The sequence below is a fragment of the Scylla paramamosain genome, chromosome 18 (assembly GCF_035594125.1).
Source record: "Scylla paramamosain isolate STU-SP2022 chromosome 18, ASM3559412v1, whole genome shotgun sequence".
Taxonomy (NCBI): domain Eukaryota; kingdom Metazoa; phylum Arthropoda; class Malacostraca; order Decapoda; family Portunidae; genus Scylla; species Scylla paramamosain.
The window spans coordinates 17,852,090-17,873,231 of record NC_087168.1 but is presented as its reverse complement, the minus strand read 5'-3'; the positions used below and the strand labels follow the sequence as shown (position 1 = coordinate 17,873,231).

Below are 21,142 nucleotides of genomic sequence, written 5' to 3'. Positions count from 1 at the left end.
ATTTAAAACAACATAAGGGAAGCTACAAAAGCCACTGGGCTTACATGTGGCATTCCCTGTAGATTTACAATATTTTTACATAATTTTGCTATGGAGACAGTTAAGATGCACATGAAAATAAGTAGAAAGTGTTGTGCAACACAGCCACACAAGAACACACAGAAAAGATGTGTACAGGTAATGTAAAACTGTTCATAAAACTCAGAATATGTGATACAAAAGACAACCACTTTGGAAATATAGTGGTAGAGTTGACAGAGTAACAGGCAGGAGAGAATCAGACACAGAAATGTTAATCAGGAAAACACCTTTACACCTTTATGATATACACTATTAAACTTTGCTAGAAGAATAAAATCATCCATGCAAGAACTAACCCATACAGGAACAAGAACAAGAAAAGCCTCAGTATAGACTCAGGAACTCAGTGTAGATCAAAGCAATGGACATTACATATTTACCTACATTGAAACTAACACTGTACGATATAAAATGTTTGGAATCCCTCCTTGGTGTTCCTGACAGTGAAAATGGCTATTGAGTTCAAGGAAATTGAAAATATCACATTACTGTCACATCTAATAGGTCATAATAGGCTCCTGAAGTTTACGTCCTCTTTTTTTCTCCAATTTTCAGGTTAGCAAGAAGGTTGGCCAACAGCAGTATAGATGAGCACCCTTCAAAGCACCAGTGGCCAGCTTACGTCAGTACCAAGGCCTCCCCACCAATGCTCCTGGTCATCACTCCCATGCCATTCCGAGCCGCCTCCAGACACTTCTTCTTCACCTCCAGGAGTCTGAATGAAATGTTAGAAGAGGCAGTGATGAGTGATTCTGAGTCCAAGTTAGAAATGAGGCTGAGTGATTTTGAGTCTGGGTTAGAAGAGGCTGAGTGATTCTGCATCTGGGTTAGAAGAGGTAGTGGGGAGTGATTCTGAGTGAGCTAGAGGAGATAAAGCTTAGTGATTCTGAGCCTGCTGATTATACTGGTGGTGATTTCCAAGCTAGTGTGGAGTATCAGGAATTTAACACATTTCTATTCAGCCCTATCAGTACCCCAGGTGTACATATGTGTGCATCTGTGTGCAGTGTTACGACAGTCAAGGCTGACCCAAAAATGTTTTAATCATTTAGAAAAGCTTCTCCAATGTCCATATCTACAACGTGAATATTGGGAAATCTTCACTTACATATCACCTGAAAATCTGGCCACAGAATAAATTACACACACACACACACACACACACACACACACACACACACACACACACACACACACACACACACACACACACACACACACACACACACACACACACACACACACACACACACACACACACATGTCAATATAAACATAGTACTTTTCCTGTACGACTTCATAACTATATAAATATATAAACACAACACACACACACACACACACACACACACACACATATGTCAATATAAACATAGTACTTTTCCTGTACAACTTCATAACTATGTAAATATATAAACACACACACACACACACACACCACGTAGTGTAGTGGTTAGCACGCTCGGCTCACAACCAAGAAGACCCGGGTTCGAATCCCGAGCACAGTGAGGCAAATGGGCAAGCCTCTCAATGTGTAGCCCCTGTTCACCTACTAGCAAGTAGGTATGGGATGTAACCCAAGGGGTTGTGACCTCACTCTCCCAGTGTGTGGTGTGTCAGTGGTCTCAGTCCTACCCAAAGATTGGTCACTATGAGCTCTGAGCTCTTTCCGTAGGGGAACAGCTGGCTGGGTGACCATCAGATAACTGTAGGTGAATCACACACACACACACACACACACACACACACACACACACACATCTTCATACATACATAATGAAAGTTACACTTGATGTGCATCACAACTATGTATTTATAATTAATCACATACACACACACGTACACACACACACAAGACAGTAAGTTGAAAATGAAAGGAAATGAAGGAGACTTACCAAACAAAACAGTGAATTAAGAGTGAAAGGGAAAAAAAAAGGAGACATCAAACAAGGCACATGACATGAAACATAAATAAATAAATAAATAAATAAACATGAAAGAAGAAAAGGAGACTTGCACCAACAAAATAAGACACACAGTTGAGAGTGGAAGGGAATAAAAAAGACCTGTACCAAACCAGGCCATGTACAGAGACACCAGGAGCGTACTTAACAACATCCCGCCACATCCCAAGCTGCTTGGCAGATGTCTGGACCAGGTCCTTTGCTGCCTTTTGATCCTCCCGCAGGAGACGCCCAAGTCGTTCCTGCTCTGCTATATTGGTCACCAGCTGCTCCCTGTAACAGAGACTCATGGGAAAGTGTGCTCTTCCTGTGTGGGACACTCATGTTTATCCCTGCATGTGGACTGCTGTAATGAGTATCCCTGCCTCCTGCACCACATGTGGTACTGTGCGGGTGAATCTCACTTTGCAAATGAGTTTTTTCTCTTGTAAATTAATATCAACCATACTTTTTTTTTTTTTTTGTGTGTGTGTGTGTGTGTGTGTGATTTCTTAAGTAATTTTTTTAGGGTTTTATTTGTAGGTGGGAATTTTGTTTTAATAGATCAGTAAAAAGACAGTTATTTTGTCAATAATTTAAAAAAATTTGTGAGTCTTACATTTGTAAATTGAATTTTGTTTGTATGGCACACAATCCGGGAGGAGAAGCTACTCCTGCGTGGAAAAATTGCATTCTCACCTTAGGGATTTCTTTTTGTCTTGGGGATCATTGGAGAGGTACAGCTTGATCTCATCACTCGCTTGTTGCTGCTTGAAGCTCATGATTTCCTTCTCAGCTGTCTGCAGTTGGAATTGAGTCTCTGACTTTATTATTTCATCTCGCAGACCCTGGGAGGTGCACAGGAACACATAAATGCATTGATGTTGTACAAATAAAGTAGTATCCATGCCTACCCTTACACAGGCAAACATAATCTTCTGTTAACACTATGGACAAAGCTCATGCACTGCCTTTCACTGTGATAAGATTCTTAATAGTCTTCATAAGATTCTGGAATAAAAAATTCTGTTGCTATAAAGTCACCAGCTACACAAAACTCATCCCCTCTAACTGGTTGAAAATTGCAAGCCAGTTACTTTACAAATATTTATTTATACTTTGTCTTTTATTTCATTATTTTTTTTTTTTTTATTCGTGTTCATATACATTATATATACTTATTTGTTTTATTTTATCTTCATTTATTTTTATTTTATTTATTTATAGATTTACTCATCTTATTTATTGTTATTTGCATTTATTTATTTATTCTTTTGTTTTTAATGGAGGGTAACTGAGAGCTAAATAAAGAACTACTGTAAATTGTCTGAAAATGCCAATGCAGGCAGATTATTATTTTGATTGATGCTAAATCATAAAATAAAGTAAATTGGTTTATTGCTTTGCTATGGAGCAAGAAAAAAAAAAATGGTGTCACACCTTGACTTCTTGTTCCAGTTTAGCCATGTTAGAGTCCAGTCCAGCTGCCACAGAGTCATAGGAGTGCTTCTTCTCATTGTAGTCCACAGTCAGGTCCTGCATCTTTTGCCTCAGTGGGCGAAGCTCTGCAGAGGAAGCACTTGAATGTATCGGATTGCTCAGATATGAGCTGCACCAAACATACCTATCGTGATATCCCAGGCCATTACATAAGAACATAAGAAAATAAGAACATAAGGGAAGCTGCAAGAACCATCAGGCCTACACATGGTAGTCCCTCTATTAAAAATATCTACCCAGTTCCACCTGTCATCCTCCATAAATTTGTCTAATCTTTTAAAACTCCTTAATGACTCAACATTAACAACTTGATTACTGAGTCTATTCCATTCATCTGCCATTGCAAGCATAGGATTCAGTTCTTTAACCATTCAATATTAGAAGTACTGGTTATCTGCAATGTCCTTTTTCAAAGTGTAACAGAAAGACAGGAATTTATCAGAGGACAGGCCATGAGAGATCACCAAAGGGAATGAACATCAGGCAGGACACTCATGGTAAGCAACATTCTACCAATCAGATCAAGATGATCACCAAGGCCCAGATAGATGGTCAGCCTTGATTGTCCTGTCACTACAATATCACACCTCCATTCCTCTCTCTCGCCACAGCACAGCATAAGGCTACTTCTCTTTAAAGATGACAAGAAGCATGCTCACTATATTCAAAATGGCAAAGTTAAAAAGTGTATTGTTAGATTGTAAAGACTTTTAGTGGCACCTACAAGAGTGTGGATGGTGGATATTTATTGCTTATTACGACAAAGCTGCAGTCCAGGAAGTGTTATGTAGAAGCTTGGTGTGTAGATCATCACCAGCAATAACTCACCCTTGATGATGGGAGCTAAATGTGCCTTCCTCTCGGCAATCTTCCTGTTCAGCTCCATCACCATGCTGGACATCTCCTCCAGAGTCTCTCCCTTCCGGATATCAATGGTGGCCTTCATGGAGGACACCTTCTCCATGCTCTCCTGAGCTTCATGGAAACCTGACACTCCCATCTTAGCCTCCATTGCATTCTGTTAAAGTACCAGGCAGCAAAATCAGTGTATGTATAGATAAGATGTTAGACTGTGGTGAAGTAAAGGAATCTATTATGAATAATATTTGTATGAGGAAGGCTGACACTCCCATCTGAACTTCCATTGCATTCTGTTAAAGAATCAGGCAACAAAAGCAATGTATAAATGTGATGTCAGGCTTTGGTGAAATGAATTAACCTGCCAAATAATAATTGTATGAGGAAGTTCTAATACCTTACCAGCTGCTCCAGCAACTGTGCATCCTTGGCCTTGAGTATCTCCTCAGTCCTGCTGAGGATGCCATACTCAGCCCGCAGGTCACTCAGCTCGGCACGCTTCATCTTGTACACAGAGCTCTTGCCGCGCAGCTTGTTGACGTACCGCTTGAACTCCTCTCCACGCAACACCTGCTCTCCAGAAAACTGCTTCAGCTGCTCTTGTTTTTCCTGAAAAATGCCAGCCAAGGAGAGGGTCATGCCATGTCACAACCACAAGGGAGACTGGTTCAAGTTACACCTGAGTACAGAGTGCTACATATAGTACTCCTATGGTTGGATTAGAGTATTATGCTGATTTTTCTCCCCAGTGAATTGCCTTAGTTGTTTCCATGTTCTAGAAATTGAGTAAGAAATGTGGTCTTTGAGGAGTGTTGGACTGTAAAGCAACAGAGCCTTGTGGACCAGGTGCAGCACTCAAGGATAACCATGTGGGTTTCCTTGTCTCCCTTGGTTCACCTGTTACTGTTCTGCTGTCCACCTGGTGATATTTAACGTGCTTTACCTAGTCATTTTTGTTTTTATCTCCACATGATCCTTGGTGTCATATGACCTTAGTTGTTGCAGTACTACGCAAGAAATTTTTTAGCCACTTAATTTCTCTACATAATCCAGTCTGTGTGATTGATTTAACCCCACCTGTACATAATATTAGTGGATATCAAAGGAATTATTTTTTTATGGCTATCTAAAGAAAAATCAGGATTGTTTAATCACATTGCCTTCCATCAGATTAGAACACCTCCCCCTTCTCTTTTCATCATTTCACTGGAATCATGGGTTGGTGCCATGTTCAAGTCTCCTCTAGTTGTTTCTGTTCCTTGCATCCTCCTCTTTGGCTCCCATCCCTCCATCTCACTCTTTGCCTTCCCCTTGATCTTCTTCCCCCAGCCAGTTTTCTCCAAGCTCTTAATCTTTTAATCAGTTCCTGGTGTTCTTTTTTTTTTTACTATGTGACCAAACCATCTATTTTTTTTCCTTATCACTTCTGTAATGCATTCTGCTCCTGCTCTCCAACCACACCCCTCACTCACCCTCATATCCTCCCGATAATTTGTTATTTCACCACGCAGCTCATTCAGCTTCTCAGCCGTCTGCTCCTTCTTCCTGTTGATGATGGCAGCATTCTGACGGAAAAATGACAGCTTCCCAACCTGAGAGGAAGAAACATAGAGAGGTCACTGAGGAAAATATTGTTTTAGGGATACATTATTCATTATCATTTCCTCATGTGGTAGGTATGGTGGCCTGGTTACACATAGCCTCTGGGTTGCAAGAGCACTGCCACTGTAATCCCTAGACATTGTAAAAGACAACTAAAAGTGCAGTAAAGAGACTGAACTTGCTCTTTTATATGTTTACTTCTACAGTGACAATATTAAGTTGTAAGCTTCCCTAACTAATTGTAAGGAAAATTAATGCTACATTCATCAAGTAAACAAATAGTAAGGCCCACCACCAACCATCTCTTCTTCCATTCAAAGTAATATCTTCACTCAGATGACAACAACAACAGAGGTGATAGGATGCAACTCCTTCCTCCACACTGCTTACCTTGCTCTCTGGACTCTCATCCTCCTCCACCTCCTTCATGCGTGCTTCATTCAAGTTGTTGATTTCACTGGTCAGGAACTGAATCTGTGGTGCATGGCAATAATGAGATAATAATTCAGTGATACTCTTAGTGGGCCTTTTTTATTTGTAACTTTTTGTTGTATTAACCCAGAGCCCCTCTTAGATAAAAAAATATTTATATAATTTCTGTCATCATCACTGTTATGTTGTTGCTGCAAGTTTATTCATCATTGGAGTTCTATTTCTAGTCTAGAATCAAGAGGAAAAACAAGGTTCATAATAAGTTTCAGTCAATCTTATCAGTGGCATGAGCAGAGAGCTTTTATTTACTATCCAAAGAGACCACACATGGTAATCTGTCATCTAATATAAGTTAAACATTTTATGGACTGATATAACTGACAGATATGCATGTCATTATACTGACCACAATGAATACATGTGTCTTTGTATGACAAATTAAGTTGACATTTGTATATTGGAATTAATGAAGCAGAAATGAGTCTAATGATTTCAATAAGAGCAGACACCTGTTACCTGACACCTATGAGATTATATACACATCTTTTCGCCAAGTACCAATGACTTATCAAATACTTAAGTTCACTGAAGCCAGACGTTATTTATTGCCCATTTAATGATGACAGACACATTTATACTGAAGGAAGACACCTGAACTATGACTTATGATAAACATCCAACCTGTTTGTTAACTTGGTCTATCTCCTGCTGCCCCATGGCTGGCTGAGCTGCCACACGCTGCAGGGTCTCCACCAGCCGCTGCCTCATTGCCACCTCCTTGGGCAGCTTCTCCTTCACTATATAGCTGTTCACGTTCATGTCCTCCTCAAGCCTCTGCAGCAACCCTGGGTGAGTGAGTCTAGGCTGTCTTATATGTTGTTCAGGAAATGAATGTAGGTGTATTGTGTGGTTGCATATCCATAAGAGTAAGTCAAAAGTAGTCAGTCACTAGATAGTCATTTAGTCAGTCAGTCAGTCAGTAGATAAGTCTTGACTCTCCTATTTGATGTGAATGAAATGAATGAAATACTGTATGTTTGTATGTCAGTAGTGAGAGTTAGTCAAATGTAAAAGTCAGCACCTAGTTAGAAAGTAATCCTGAGTCTGCAAAAGTGTAACCAAAGAGGAAAACCATCACCAATGTCAGTTCAGCTTTTCCTTCATTATGACTTCTATTCACAACAACATAAAAGCAAGAAAACAAACACAGATGACTCATGAACATAACAGTACATCTTTCTGACAGTATAGTGGTGGTGACAACAATTACCTCACCTTCAGGAGTGGTGCCTATGCCAGCCTTGCGGATGTCCTTGAGCTGTGCCTGCAGACGGGATATTCTCTGCTCCAGCAACTGACTGGCTGCCTGAAGGTTGGCTTTCTGTTGGACCATCTCCTTCTGTTTCTCCCTCTCCTGTCGCAAACCTCGTGCTGATATCAACATAGCATCATTGTTTGGGGTTCCTTCAACCTGTACCAGGGATGTGGAGAGGGTGAGGTTATTTGCCTGGGGTCTCACATACAACTTATGCATAGATTTATAAATATCTATTTACTTATAAGGATTCAGTGTGTTGTAATAATAATTCATTGTATTTTAATAAGGATTCAGTGTGAGTTTTAACAAGGATTCATTGTAAGTTATAATTCAATTCAGGTGGCTGGTCTAGTGGCTGACCTTCTGCTTCATCCTCTCAATCCTGCGCAACACCAGGTCCCGCTCCTCCTCCATGGCTGTGATGTCCCGCCGCAGTTCTGCCGTAGAGAACCCACTTGTCCGCAGTGCCTCATACTCCCGGTGCACATTCTTGAACTGGTCAATGAGTTCCTCGTACTGAAACAAAGGTGAAGACTGAATTAATATCTCAATACTCTTAAAAATCATTCACAGTTTTTAAGGTAATTTATAAAGCAATGTTAAATTATAGACTTATATATCATCAATTCTCTGCCCCCAGAAGTCATTAGCCATACCTTAGCATGCACATCAGCCACGTCTGCATCACCAAGCATCTCCGCAGGAACATCTAGCTTCACGAGGTACTTGGCCAGGTATGCTCTCTTCTTCAGCTCGTCCATCCTCTGCAGCAGCCACATCAGGATGGGGTAGATGACGTGCTTGTCCCCAGATACCAACCCTTGACGGAAATTGTTCCTGAAATGTCATGGTAAACAGTGCATGCTACAGCCACAATTCCCAGGCTGGTGAGCTGTAGTGGTTCATATGTTAAGTGTAAACATAAGAGACCTTGGGAGAGATTCAGGCTACACTGCACACACTCACATTGCTTCATCTGGAGGTTTGTACTTGAGAATCCGCAGCATCCCCAGCATCCTGACGGCCATCTGCTCTGGCTCCTCCTCCCGAATGTCCAACTTGTTCTTGGAGTCAATCTCAGCGAATACATCATTGAGAACCTGAAATGTATGTGTGTGGAAACAAAACACTCTGGGACTTCCTGTTCACCACCACCTCCAGCTTATTCTTGGAGTTGATCTTGGTGAATACATTTGTTGAGGACCTGAAATGTGCGAACAAAACACTCAGGGACTGCACATTCACCACCACCCAAACTGAAATAGAAGAAAGCAAAGAAGTACTGCACATTTGGAAGATGGGGGAGAAGAAACAGAAAGACCAAGAAAGCCTGTAAAGGATACAAGTTTCTTAGAGTTGCCATTGCAAAGGCTACAGCTCAAATTTACATTTACATGTGAGTTGAGAGACAGATTGACTGACTGACTGACTGACTGACTGACTGGCAGATTGATTGATGTAGACAGAAACAGAAACAGAAGCAGAGAGTGACAAGAAGACTGAAACAATTGAAAGACAGATAAAAGAGAAAGAAAAAGAAAATGCATAATCAATAGGTAAAAAAGCGCATCTTAATACATAGTTTTCTTCTTTTCCTTCTTCTCCTTGTAATCTACATATCAAGCAATTTATATAATATATTTTTCCTCCTCTTTCTCCTCTTAATCCTCTTCCTCCTCCTCCTTTTCCTTCAGGAGGGGACGGGAAGGCATACGACAATCACAGGAGCACATGAAAATAGAAAAGGAAAGTGGGGAAGGAGTAGGGAATCAGTAGCAGTACGGTAAACAATAGAAGAGGAAACTGCAGCACCGGAATCTGACAACGGAAAATTAAATGGAAATTCTGTTAATGAAGTTTGGGGAAGACACAAGAGCATCACCAGCATTACATGACATAACAGAAGGGAGAACCAATGACCCGCCCACCCACCTGCAGCAAAGACTCTGCATTCAGGCTGTCAAAGGAGATGAGGTTGTAGTTGCGACTGTAGGGCGGCTTGTTCAGCTCACCCACTATAAACTTGATTTCCTCACTCATGGTTGCTTGTCAGTCACCTGTTTCCAGCACTTCAAATCTGCTAGATGCGAGAGTTATGTGTAATAGATGAACATGAGATAAGTGTTTAGTTTTAAAGATAAGGCACGTTTTCTTTACATTTTCTCCTGCTTGAATGAAGGTAAAATACAGCACCAGAATCTGACAGTTGAAAATGAGATGGAAATTCTGCTAATGATCTGTTTGAAAGATTAGGCAAAGTTTCTATACATTTCTCCAGTGAGTGAAATTTTAATGTTCAAGTCTAAGAGATCAGGCGAATTTTTTTTACACACCAGACAAATGACAACTGAAAATGAGGCGGTAATAATGTCTTGTTTGAAAAAAAAAATAAGGCATTTTTTTTATCTCCTTTTAAAAGTAAAGAAGGATGCAGCAAAGTCATTCTCCTTGAAACAATAAAAAATAAGACCACAGCTCTTCTCTTTATGTTGTAAAGGTAATAGGGGCATATATGAGTGTACACCATTACTTTTGATAATTTGAGAGATTTATTTCTGCTTAAAGTATTCCATACACAAAATAGGATGCACTCTTTCAGTTTGTAAAATATTGGTGGCTCGTGAAGGTGATTAAGTTATTTTAATCTGCGACTCTCTCTCTCTCTCTCTCTCTCTCTCTCTCTCTCTCTCTCTCTCTCTCTCTCTCTCATGGCAGTCGAGACATTCTCACTATTGTAGTTTTGAAGTTATTGCAGTAAAGGTTGCCCAACTTCGTTGTCTCTGCGCACTGGAATGTTACAATGTGTCGCTCTGTTGTGTACCGTTGTCATGGTGACGGTGACGCCCAGCTTCCTCCCTGTGTTTTCAGCTTCATAAGAACTAATCTACGGAATGGTTATATGTGCACCCAACTGATTGCTTTGGAAGTTAAAAATCCTCGAAACATGAAACGTAAGGTATTCAGAGTAATTAGTATTGTTTTTAGTGCCATGTGTAAAGCTAACTAAAAAAAATTGTTCTGTTGGGTTATTAGTGTTACTTTTCATGATATTGTGCGATATTTAACGCGCTTTTTTTACGGACTTTTTTTTATATTAATCCAAATAACTACCAGCTTTTTCTATTATGTTAGTAGGACACAAATGTAGCAAGCCGTTGCAAAGACCGACCAAGATCGAGACCCAATGTGAGCCAATAAGCGGACAGCGTCCCGGTGCTGCAGCCAATCAGCGCTCAGTCCGCCTTCACAACACAGGAGTGGCACGCGGCACCATGGCGGGGGTGAGTTACTCTTAATTTTTGTCCTTTTACGTTAGTATATCAAACCCTGAGGTCGTTTGCAGTAGTAAGGTGAACCAGGGACCGGTGCAGCACAAACAGAAACTGGGTAGCCTTGAGTACTGTCTTAAATGTGCCGACTGCCCAATTGCTCCATGTGGAATTAGCAATCGGGCATTTTTTTTTTTTTTATTATTATCTAGAGGCTTGTAAGTGGTAAGACAAATTCATGGGAAGGGATAGTAGAAGGAAACTGTTATGTATGGACTGCCACGTGCCCTGTAGTTTCCCTTAGTAGTAGGAGGGTCTGTCATGTGGCTGTGGTAGGCGTGTGTCTTGCCTGGAGCAAGAGGGTATGCTTTGTGGTCGTAGTAGAAGGGTCTTTGTCTTAGGGTAGGTCCAACTCGGACCATTCTGAAATACCAACACGAACTGTCATCTTGAATAATTCTGAAATACCAATTTTGATCATTCTGAACGACCAACTCTGGCCATTTTTATTGCCACTACTACTACGTAGCTGAGATGTGAGGTGTGGCCTCCCACCGCTTGGTGTGCGTTTGCAAGGAGTGTCACAACAAATAATGATGTTGAAGGTTGGCAGTATGGACTTAATTTGACGGGACGTCACCAAAAAAAACAAGATATGCCAGCAACATGGACAATTTGTAAAACTTTGGGACCAATGTTCTAATGACCACAGATCAGCTAAACACTTACTGAAGGCAGTTTCTCATTACATTGCCGTAAATGCGTGAATATTATTGTCCTAACATTTTGCATGAATTTTATTGTTTCAGAGCTTCTATACTTTTGTTTTCAACTAGTGCATTCTACTATAATTTCTGAACTTTTTTTTTTTAGGTCTTTGTAATTTTAAGTTTGTTAATAATGAATTGCAAACAGTTTCTTGGATGCATGAATTTTATTGTTTTAAATCTTTTGTTTCACTTTATATATATATATATATATATATATATATATATATATATATATATATATATATATATATATATATATATATATATATAGATTCTTCATATCAAAATTTCAGACACAGGGAAGCAACCAGCCCTCAAATGTATGTATGTGAACAATAACATACATCTTTTTTTTTTTTTATGTTGGAAGGACACTGGCCAAAGGGAACAAAAATTCAATAAATAAAAAAGGCCCACTGAGATGCCAGTCCCATAAAAGGGTCCAAAGCAGTAGTCAAAAATTGAAGGATAAGTGTCTTGAAACCTCCCTCTTAGAAGGAATTCGTCATAGGAAGGTGGAAATACAGAAGCAGGCAGAGAGTTCCAGAGTTTACCAGAGAAAGGGATGAATGATTGAGAATACTGGTTAACTCTTGCATTAGAGAGATGGACAGAATAGGGGTGAGAGAAAGAAGAAAGTCTTGTGCAGTGAGGCTGCGGGAGGAGGGGAGGCATGCAGTTAGCAAGATCAGAAGAGCAGTTAGCATAAAAATAGCGGTAGAAGACAGCTAGAGATGCAACTTCGCCGATGAGAGAGAGAGAGAGGCTGAAGACAGTCAGTTAGAAGAGAGGAGTTGATGAGACAAAAAGCTTTTGATTCCACTCTGTCTAGAAGAGCAGTATGAGTGGAACCCCTCTGAAAATGTGAAGCATACTCCATACATGGACGGATAAGGCCCTTGTACAGAATTAGCAGCTGGGGGGGTGAGAAAAACTGGTGGAGACGTCTCAGAACACCTAACTTCATAGAAGCTGTTTTAGCTAGAGATGAGATGTGAAGTTTCCAGTTCAGATTATAAGTAAAGGACAGACTGAGGATGTTCATTGTAGAAGAGGGGGACAGTTGAGTGTCATTAAAGAAGAGGGGATAGTAGTCTGGAAGATTGTGTCGAGTTGATAGATGGAGGAATTAAGTTTTTTGAGGCATTGAACAATGCCAAGTTTGCTCTGCCCCAATCAGAAATTTTAGAAAGATCAGAAGTCAGGCATTCTGTAGCTTCCTTGCGTGAAATGTTTACTTCCTGAAGGGTTGGACGTCTATGAAAGATGTGGAAAAATGCAGGGTGGTATCATCATGTTCTTCATTACTGTACATTCCCTTCCACAGGTAAGCTTAGCAGCCAGTGAGGAGCATGAGATGACCAAGATCGAGCGCATTGGGGCTCACTCCCACATCCGGGGCCTGGGACTGACCGATGACCTCACTCCCAAGGCCTCGGCACAGGGCATGGTGGGCCAGATCAAGGTGAGGAGAGAGAGAGACCATATTCTGAAACATTTTTGCACTTCACCTTCACTACATTTAAAAGGCTCTAGTTGAAGTGACAGGTTTTAAAAGTGTTTCTATGGTTGTAGTGAGAAATTAACAAGATTTCTACACCAAGAACAGGAGAAACGCTTGAAAACCTGACTAATCATCTCTGTGGCCTTTGAAATGTTGTGATGAGAGAGCGAATTGTTTCTGAATATGGGCCAGAGAGAGAAAGCAACTGGACAAGCACAAAATACATACTATCAATCAATATTTACTGAGGATATTACTTTCATGGAAGATATAGGTGTAACTTTCTCAACTACATTCCCAGTATCTGAAGAAAGTACTCTTAATAACATATTGTATGTTATTAACCAAATTTACATCATTATTTCACTATTGGCAGGCCCGGCGTGCAGCAGGAGTAGTACAGAACATGATCAAGGAGGGCAAGCTGGCAGGACAGGCAGTACTGATAGCCGGCCAGCCAGGGACAGGCAAAACAGCCATTGCTCTGGGTCTGGCTCAGTCTCTCGGCTCCGACACTCCCTTCACAGCTATCTCTGCCTCAGAAATATACAGGTGAGATCCAGGGGGGTATGCAGGTGTGTTGTGTACATAGTGAAGGGTTATGTGTGTTAGGTTTGAGTGTTTGTGGCCATACTGTGTGCGTGTATTTGCCTGTTTTTACTTATTTAGATTTTTACAAGACCAAGTGAAGTTCATTTTCCCATTTTTAATACTATCATTTATTTTTTTTTCTTTAAATATTCTTTGCACTCTCTACTTCCTCAAGTAATCTGTGTGTGTGTGTGTGTGTGTGTGTGTGTGTTTACCACCATAACCTATGTGTGACCTTTGCTACATCCACCACACCAGTCTGGGTATGTCCAAGACTGAGGTGCTGACACAAGCCTTCAGGCGATCCATTGGTGTGCGCATCAAGGAGGAGACGGAGATCATTGAGGGTGAGGTGGTGGAGGTGCAGATTGACCGGCCTGCCACAGGTACTGGCGCCAAGGTGGGCAAGTTAACACTCAAGACCACAGAGATGGAGACAATCTATGACCTTGGGAACAAGTTGATAGAGTCCCTGACAAAGGAGAAGGTAAGGACAAGGGTGTAGTGATGTGGGGGATAGGAGCTGGAGTAAGGAAGTGAGTGTGGGTTGGAGTGATATGCAAGCTGGTAAAGGGAAGGAAGTAAGGAGTAAATACAAGTATCAGGATAGCTGGGAACTAATGTGCTTTATGATTTAATTTCTTACTTTTCTTTTAATGAACAATGCTTTTCAGGTTTTCTATCAATAAGCAGTCTTCTCGTGTATATCTTGAAAAAAAAAAAAAGAGCAAGTATTTATCAACCAATATGAAAGAATGTAGTCTACTTGAAAGAATGGTGGAGGCATTATCTTGTTATAAGAATAAAGATATAGTATATGTACTAATAGTTGCAGTTTTATGAGATTGACTGATATAAAGATAAATCAAGTGATGTGCCTTTGTGCCTTTGAAAATGGTTGCCAATAGTGTTCACCTGCCAAAACACCGCTGATGATGATGATCAAGAAATCAGTATTGTTAGATAAATGGTATGTTGCTTGCCATAGGTGAATGTAAAATGTAACTAGGCCAACAAATGCCATCATGACCTGCAAGTAGCTGACATGACTCCATTTCTCTCCACAGGTCCAGGCTGGTGATGTGATAACCATTGATAAGGCTACTGGCAAGATCACCAAGCTGGGTCGTTCATTCACACGGGCGCGTGACTATGATGCCACAGGACCCCAGACCAGGTGAGGCATTCATGTTCAATCTGTTATGTGCAGATTTTTTGTGCCATGTTAATGTGAATTTAAACATCTCTGGCCTTAAAGATATATCCAGAGCCTGAAGATTAATTCTGTTGATAGGTTTGTTCAGTGTCCAGAAGGAGAATTACAGAAGAGGAAGGAAGTGGTACACACTGTCACACTGCACGAGATAGATGTCATTAACAACAGAACTCAAGGCTTCCTGGCACTCTTCTCAGGTGTGTGTATGTGTGTGTGTGAACTGCAAGTAGACACGACCCAGATTAGCTCTTGGTTGGGTGCTGTTTAGATGGAACATAGTGTTGTGGATCTTCAACTTCATGGACCCCAATATGACACATTTCTCATTTTTTGTAAGAATAGGCTGCAGCAGAATTTTATAATTATTTTTTAATGCTACTCTGCAAGCTTTTAACTTCTCTTGTAATCTGCATCTCTGTTTCCATTCACTATCTGGAATTGCACTTCTTAAAATTTTCCTTTGATCATCAAACTTGGGTTATTCACAGGTAGCTTTCCACGAACATGCAGCCTTTCAGTGTTTGTTGTACTTAGTCTTCATTGATGAATCCACAGGGGACACTGGTGAGATCAAGGGAGAGGTGCGGCAGCAGATCAATGCCAAAGTAGCAGAGTGGCGGGAAGAAGGCAAGGCAGAGCTGGTCCCCGGTGTTCTCTTTGTGGATGAGGTGAGTGCCATGCTGCTAACCACAGCATTGTTCATGTGGGTTTGCTGTTGTCTTTATGTTGTACATATCTTTATATATGTCTGAAGACTACACTTAGTTGCTGTCATTGTTACATTTCTATGTGCATTTATGCCTCTGAGTCATCTTTTATCACTTCATAGCTTACTCAAGGCAGAACTAAGTGAAGTATACACCTTTTCCTCCATAACTAGTGTGTCTTACAGGATTATTTAGTTATATTGGCAATAAATACAGACCTTCAGGCAAATAATTCAACTGTGAATTAGTTTAGAGCTGGAATTGTAGATGTTTTTAGCTATATGTGAAATATGCTGGCAAAATAATATTGCATTATGATATCAGTATTGCCATTTCACTATAGCTAAAAGTGGCATAATGTAGCAGGACTTGTTTCCTATCATTTACCCATTTGCAAAATAAGAATGTGTGATGTAAGTAGTAATTTCATAATCTGTTTTGTTGCTAGTAAAAGTCAACATATGTTACTAGAGGTATAATGGTTGATTTGAGTGATGTAACTGATTTACTTATTGTGTACCATCTCTTCTTCCTCTTCTTTTTGTCCAGCAAATTGCACTTTATCTAAACAAGACCATCATTTTTTCAGGTACACATGCTGGACATTGAGTGTTTCTCCTTCCTGAACCGAGCCCTGGAAGACGACATGGCCCCTGTAGTGATTGTGGCCACCAACCGAGGCATCACCCGCATCCGAGGCACCCAGAACATGTCCCCCCATGGCATACCCATTGACATGCTGGACAGGATGATCATCATCAAGACGGTTCCATACCAGGAGAAGGAAATCAAAGAAATCTTAAAAATCCGGTCAGTATCTTGTGATGTTTGTATTTATTTTCCACTTCAGTGTAGAAATTTTGTGTTTTATGTTTGTTTTGAGTAAGTACTGGATCTATTTATGCATACAGGTACATATGTGTATTGTTTAAGTGCATTAGAAATGCCTAGTCTATTAAGGGCTTTGAAGATAATGAAATACAGCAAGGTTTAAATATGTATTTGCATTGTAGAATGAATTTTGAATTGTGTAGAATATTAACTTGTAGCCACTTTCTTCTTTCAGCTGTTCCACTCCCTAATTTACAACCTCTTTATCTCTACGTGGTTCAGACAAGGAAAAGACAGACATGAGTAGAGATTCATATTCTCTTAATAATAAAATACACAGTGGAACCTTGGTTTTCGAACTTAATTCATTCCTGAATGCCATTCGAAATTTGAAATTTTGAAAAGCAAAACTATTTTTCCCATAGGAATCAATGTAAAATAGATTAATCCATCCTTAGACACTGGTTCACTATATCTTAGCGGTTAATGACTGATGTTCCCGCTGCTAAGATGGCTGCTCCACAACATCAGCTTAGAAATTTTTTATCCAGAAAGGATGCATTGAATGAACTTAGTGACAGAACTCATCACAAGATATTGTTTAGACCATGCAGGCATTCTCTGTCAATCAAGTGATGGAATCTTTACAGAGCAACACAGGAGTAACTCACTCTCTGCCAAAATGAAGGTAATCATAACATTTAGACATATTGCTGCTGGGAAAATGCAGTTGTGCAGTAGTGATGGCTTTGCAGGTCATAGAGAGAGCCACAGGAGGCTCGGGATTACTCTTGAGCGCCAAACCTTGTTTGTTTACATCGAGGTTTTTCACAGGGTTACCGTATTTCTACACAACACTGTGTGGAATGTTGAGTGTTGCCAGTTCAGTGATGTCTGTTTTTCTACACCTACATGGAATCCACTACTAATTATAAAAGGAGAAATGTATGCTAATTTCAGGAAGTTAACATTACTTTGACAGTTATATATATACACTTATGATAATATATGTTAACACAAATTTTGCATAATTTTAGTACATATTTCTTTTCATATTCACAGAGTTTCTTGGAAGATGTGAACACAGAAATTTATTCCATGCTCATCTGCCAAATGTCACAATATATCCACACTAGCAGACGAAATTCCATGATATGGTAACCCTGGTTCTTGAACAGGATCACTTTTAATTTATTTCAAAGATTGAATTACTGTGTTACTGTGTGTGTCTCTCCTCCAAATATATAAAAATTAAGAAAATATTTATAGATTATAATATAATATTTATGAATTATAATAAATGGCAGCTTTTGCTATATCTTGTAGCATTTGAAATCAGGTAACTGTTCGAAAACCAAATTATGGTACGGCAACTGAAGCAATTATGAGTTAAAATTTTTGTTCTAAAACAGAGTTGTACAGAAAGAGAGACGTTTGGTAACCGAGGTTCCTCCGTATTAGAATCCACAAAGGGAATTTCAGTCAAAAGTGTTCTTTTCAGATGTGAAGAGGAAGACTGTGAAATTCAAGATGAAGCATTGGTTGTGCTGACCAAAATTGGTGTGGAGACATCCCTGCGATACGCCATCCAGTTGATCACATTGGCAAATCTTGTTGCTATTAAGAGGAAAGAGAAACAGGTGATATTGGGTGGTGCCTTCTAATAATCAGAATGAAACACATTCCATTCCATACACACTTGTTAAATTATTTTTGTTGAATTATGGATTGCAAATTTCAGTACAAAACAGGATATTTTAAAGACCTCAAAGCTATAATGATCAGAACATTTAAGTGGAACATAATTCCATGTTATTGCTAATTATTGGCTTGCTGTGTATAAAATTTATTCAACTAGAACTGGTAATAATAAACTGACTAAATAACACAATATATGAACAAGGAAGGTTGTTATTACAAATGAGATCTTTATTTCAGATAACAATACCTGATGTGAAGAAAGTTTATCAGCTTTTCATTGATGAACAAAGATCCCAGAAATTCCTGAAAGAATATGAGGATGAATTTATGTTTGATGAAGGTAAAATATAGCTTAAGGGTGTGTTCACACCAAGTGAGTCACATGAAGCAAGTCAAATTGTCACGATAATTCATGATGCATCATGAATCACCACTCCAGTTTAACATTGATTTGTATGTGCCTGAAAAAAATGTTTACATTAGATGCATTTTCACATGTCACACACAGCTGGACCTATTTTTGATGTCAATCACAGCAAGTCTGCTGTTGTCTTCAAATATACTGCTAGAACTAATCAGCTTAGTTTGAGACCCATACAAGTCAGTGTTAAACTGGAGTGGCAATTCATGATGCGTCATGAATTATCTTGATTGTGACTCAACAGAATTTGCTTGGTGTTGAATGTATACAGTGCTAGTCATAAGTATTGGACCCCCTGGCTGGGGAGTCCAATACTTATAGCAAAAAAAGCATGGTCCTCATTAGAGTGAATCATTTTAGCCAAGAGTATCAGCCCTTGCCAGGACATCACCACATCCCTCAGCTTCACGCCTCTGACTCATAGCTTCCCCTCAGTGTGCCTCGTGGCGTGTTGGAGAGCAGTAACCTGCTGTGACTTTTTCCACATCCTGGCCTATTATTGCACAATAATGTATTGTGATAATTCATTCTGTTTGGCTAAAATGAAAGAGTATTCTCCTGATGCTACTATGCAGATCATGGGCCTCAAGGAAGCAGGTCATTCAGTTAGAGAAATAACTGGACAGTTGGCAGCATCCAGAACAAATCAAGTGTTGGTCACTGCAGTTCAGGGAGGAAGGGAATTGTGATAATGCCTGAATCTTAAAAACGTTCTGGGAGCCCCAGAGCTGTTACTGTCTTAAAGCGTCCAGTGGTCTTGATATCAGACTCGACTGCACATGTTAGACAGTAACATCCCTCTTAGTTGTCTTTCTGGGGCTCCCAGACTGTTTTTTAGGTTCAGGCATAATCATGATTCCCTTCTTCCCTGAACTGCAGTGACAACATTTGACTTGTCCTGGATGCTGCCTACTGTTCAGTTATTTCTCAAACTGAATGACCTGCTTCCTTGAGGCCCATGATCTGCACAATAGTCTCAGATGAATACTCTTTCATTTTAGCCACATTAATAAACAATTATTGCGCAATAATACAGCAGGATGCAGAAAAAGTTGTGGCAGGTTCCTGCTTTCTAACACGCCCCAAGGCATGCTGAGGGGATGCTATGAATCAGAGATGTGAAGCTGAAGGACCATGCCTTTTTCACCGTAAGTGTTGGATCCCCCAGTCCAACACTTATGACGAGACCCTCCCTGCTTTTCTCTCTAACCCCCCTTCTCTTCCTTCTATTCCCCCCTCTCATACTCCTCTCTATTTTCCTCCCTTCCTACTCTTCCCTCTATTTTCCCTCCTTCCTACTCTTCTCTTTATTCTCCCCCTCCCTACTCTCCCCTATTCGCCCCTACCTTATTCTTCCCCCTATTACCCCCCTCCTTATTCTTCCCTCTATTCCCCCCTCCCCCCCTACTCTTCCCTTTTCCTACCCCCTCTTCCTTACTCTTTCCTCTTTCCCCCCCTCCTCCCTACTCTTCCCTCTTCCCATCCCCTCCCCTCTCTATTTCCCCCTCTTCTCTTTCCTTTATTCCCCCTCCCCTCTACTCTTCCCTTTATTTCCCCCCTCCTCTACTCTTCCTTCTGTTCCCCCCTCCTCCCTACTCTTCCCTGTATTTCCCACCCCCTCCTCCCCACTCTTCCCTCTATTTCCCCCACCCCCTCCTAGTCTTCCACCTCTCTATAATTAATTCTTACCTTGTGTGTGTTGTCATCATTAATGTTTGTTGTTTTCAGGAACGGATACAATGATGGAAACAAGCTGAGTCTACAACATGAGTGGACCAGCAGGAATTACCTGGAGAGGCTGTGTGGCTCCCCATGGGAGTTGGCCATCAACCAAACCTGCATTCATTCATTATTAATAAAGCATACCTGATAGTATTTATGAGATTATTTCTTTCATATTTTTTTTACTTTACTATTCATCACTTCCTGCACATGCAAGGTAACATTCAAGAAGGAAACTGCAAACAATTCTGGAAACTATAAAAGTCCTATAATGCTACATTTTTCTTTTGCAGCAGCAGGATTCATACCCAGCCTATCTCTGTCTGAATCATAAAACCTCTTGAGCAACATTGCCTTGTTTGTGTCAGTGAACTCCCTGTGTCACACATGTTGACTGTGAATAGCAGTGCTGTAAGTCACTACTCAGTACAGAATTAAATAAACAAATTACAATTTAAGGTTTCTTCCTTATCTCTGTGGTTGGAGCTTATTACAGATTTAAAAAGCAGTGAATGAGGTTTCTGATTAAGTTCAAGAATAAGAAAGTATTTACAGGCATTATCCATGATACTACAAACCCACTACTCAACAATGTCCCATTCTACTGGACTAATCATTACTTACTGATCTGTCCCTTACTAGAAACTAATCAAGGATATCCACCAAGAGTGAGACT

At 40.2% G+C, this 21,142-nt stretch overlaps 2 protein-coding genes across 5 annotated transcripts; one reads left to right on the top strand and one right to left on the bottom strand.

The window, feature by feature from the left end:
- Positions 1-290: 290 nt before the first annotated feature.
- Positions 291-10,830, bottom strand: LOC135109218 (intraflagellar transport protein 81 homolog). 2 transcript variants are annotated; one of them, XM_064020429.1, is made up of 15 exons: positions 10,465-10,830; positions 9,667-9,814; positions 8,701-8,834; positions 8,391-8,571; positions 8,095-8,250; positions 7,692-7,887; positions 7,098-7,261; positions 6,375-6,458; positions 5,855-5,974; positions 4,785-4,991; positions 4,353-4,542; positions 3,465-3,589; positions 2,724-2,872; positions 2,190-2,318; positions 291-796 (listed from the first exon to the last, which is right to left on the bottom strand). In XM_064020429.1, exons 2-15 carry the CDS (start codon positions 9,772-9,774, stop codon positions 700-702), a joined length of 2,040 nt encoding a protein of 679 aa, XP_063876499.1. In that variant the 5' UTR covers positions 9,775-9,814; positions 10,465-10,830; the 3' UTR covers positions 291-699. The 2 variants fall into 2 exon arrangements, with proteins under 2 accessions (XP_063876499.1, XP_063876497.1); XM_064020427.1 differs by having other exon boundaries at positions 9,667-9,811.
- Positions 8,396-20,924, top strand: LOC135109219 (ruvB-like 2). Of its 3 annotated transcripts, none has more exons than XM_064020432.1 (12): positions 8,396-8,456; positions 10,867-11,015; positions 13,101-13,238; positions 13,654-13,829; positions 14,127-14,355; positions 14,936-15,045; positions 15,163-15,281; positions 15,640-15,752; positions 16,381-16,601; positions 18,124-18,262; positions 18,561-18,663; positions 20,473-20,924. In XM_064020432.1, exons 2-12 carry the CDS (start codon positions 11,007-11,009, stop codon positions 20,499-20,501), a joined length of 1,386 nt encoding a protein of 461 aa, XP_063876502.1. In that variant the 5' UTR covers positions 8,396-8,456; positions 10,867-11,006; the 3' UTR covers positions 20,502-20,924. The 3 variants fall into 3 exon arrangements, with proteins under 3 accessions (XP_063876502.1, XP_063876501.1, XP_063876500.1); XM_064020431.1 differs by lacking the exon at positions 8,396-8,456 and adding an exon at positions 10,520-10,685 and having other exon boundaries at positions 10,870-11,015; XM_064020430.1 differs by lacking the exon at positions 8,396-8,456 and adding an exon at positions 10,520-10,685.
- The last annotated feature ends 218 nt before the right edge of the window (positions 20,925-21,142 follow it).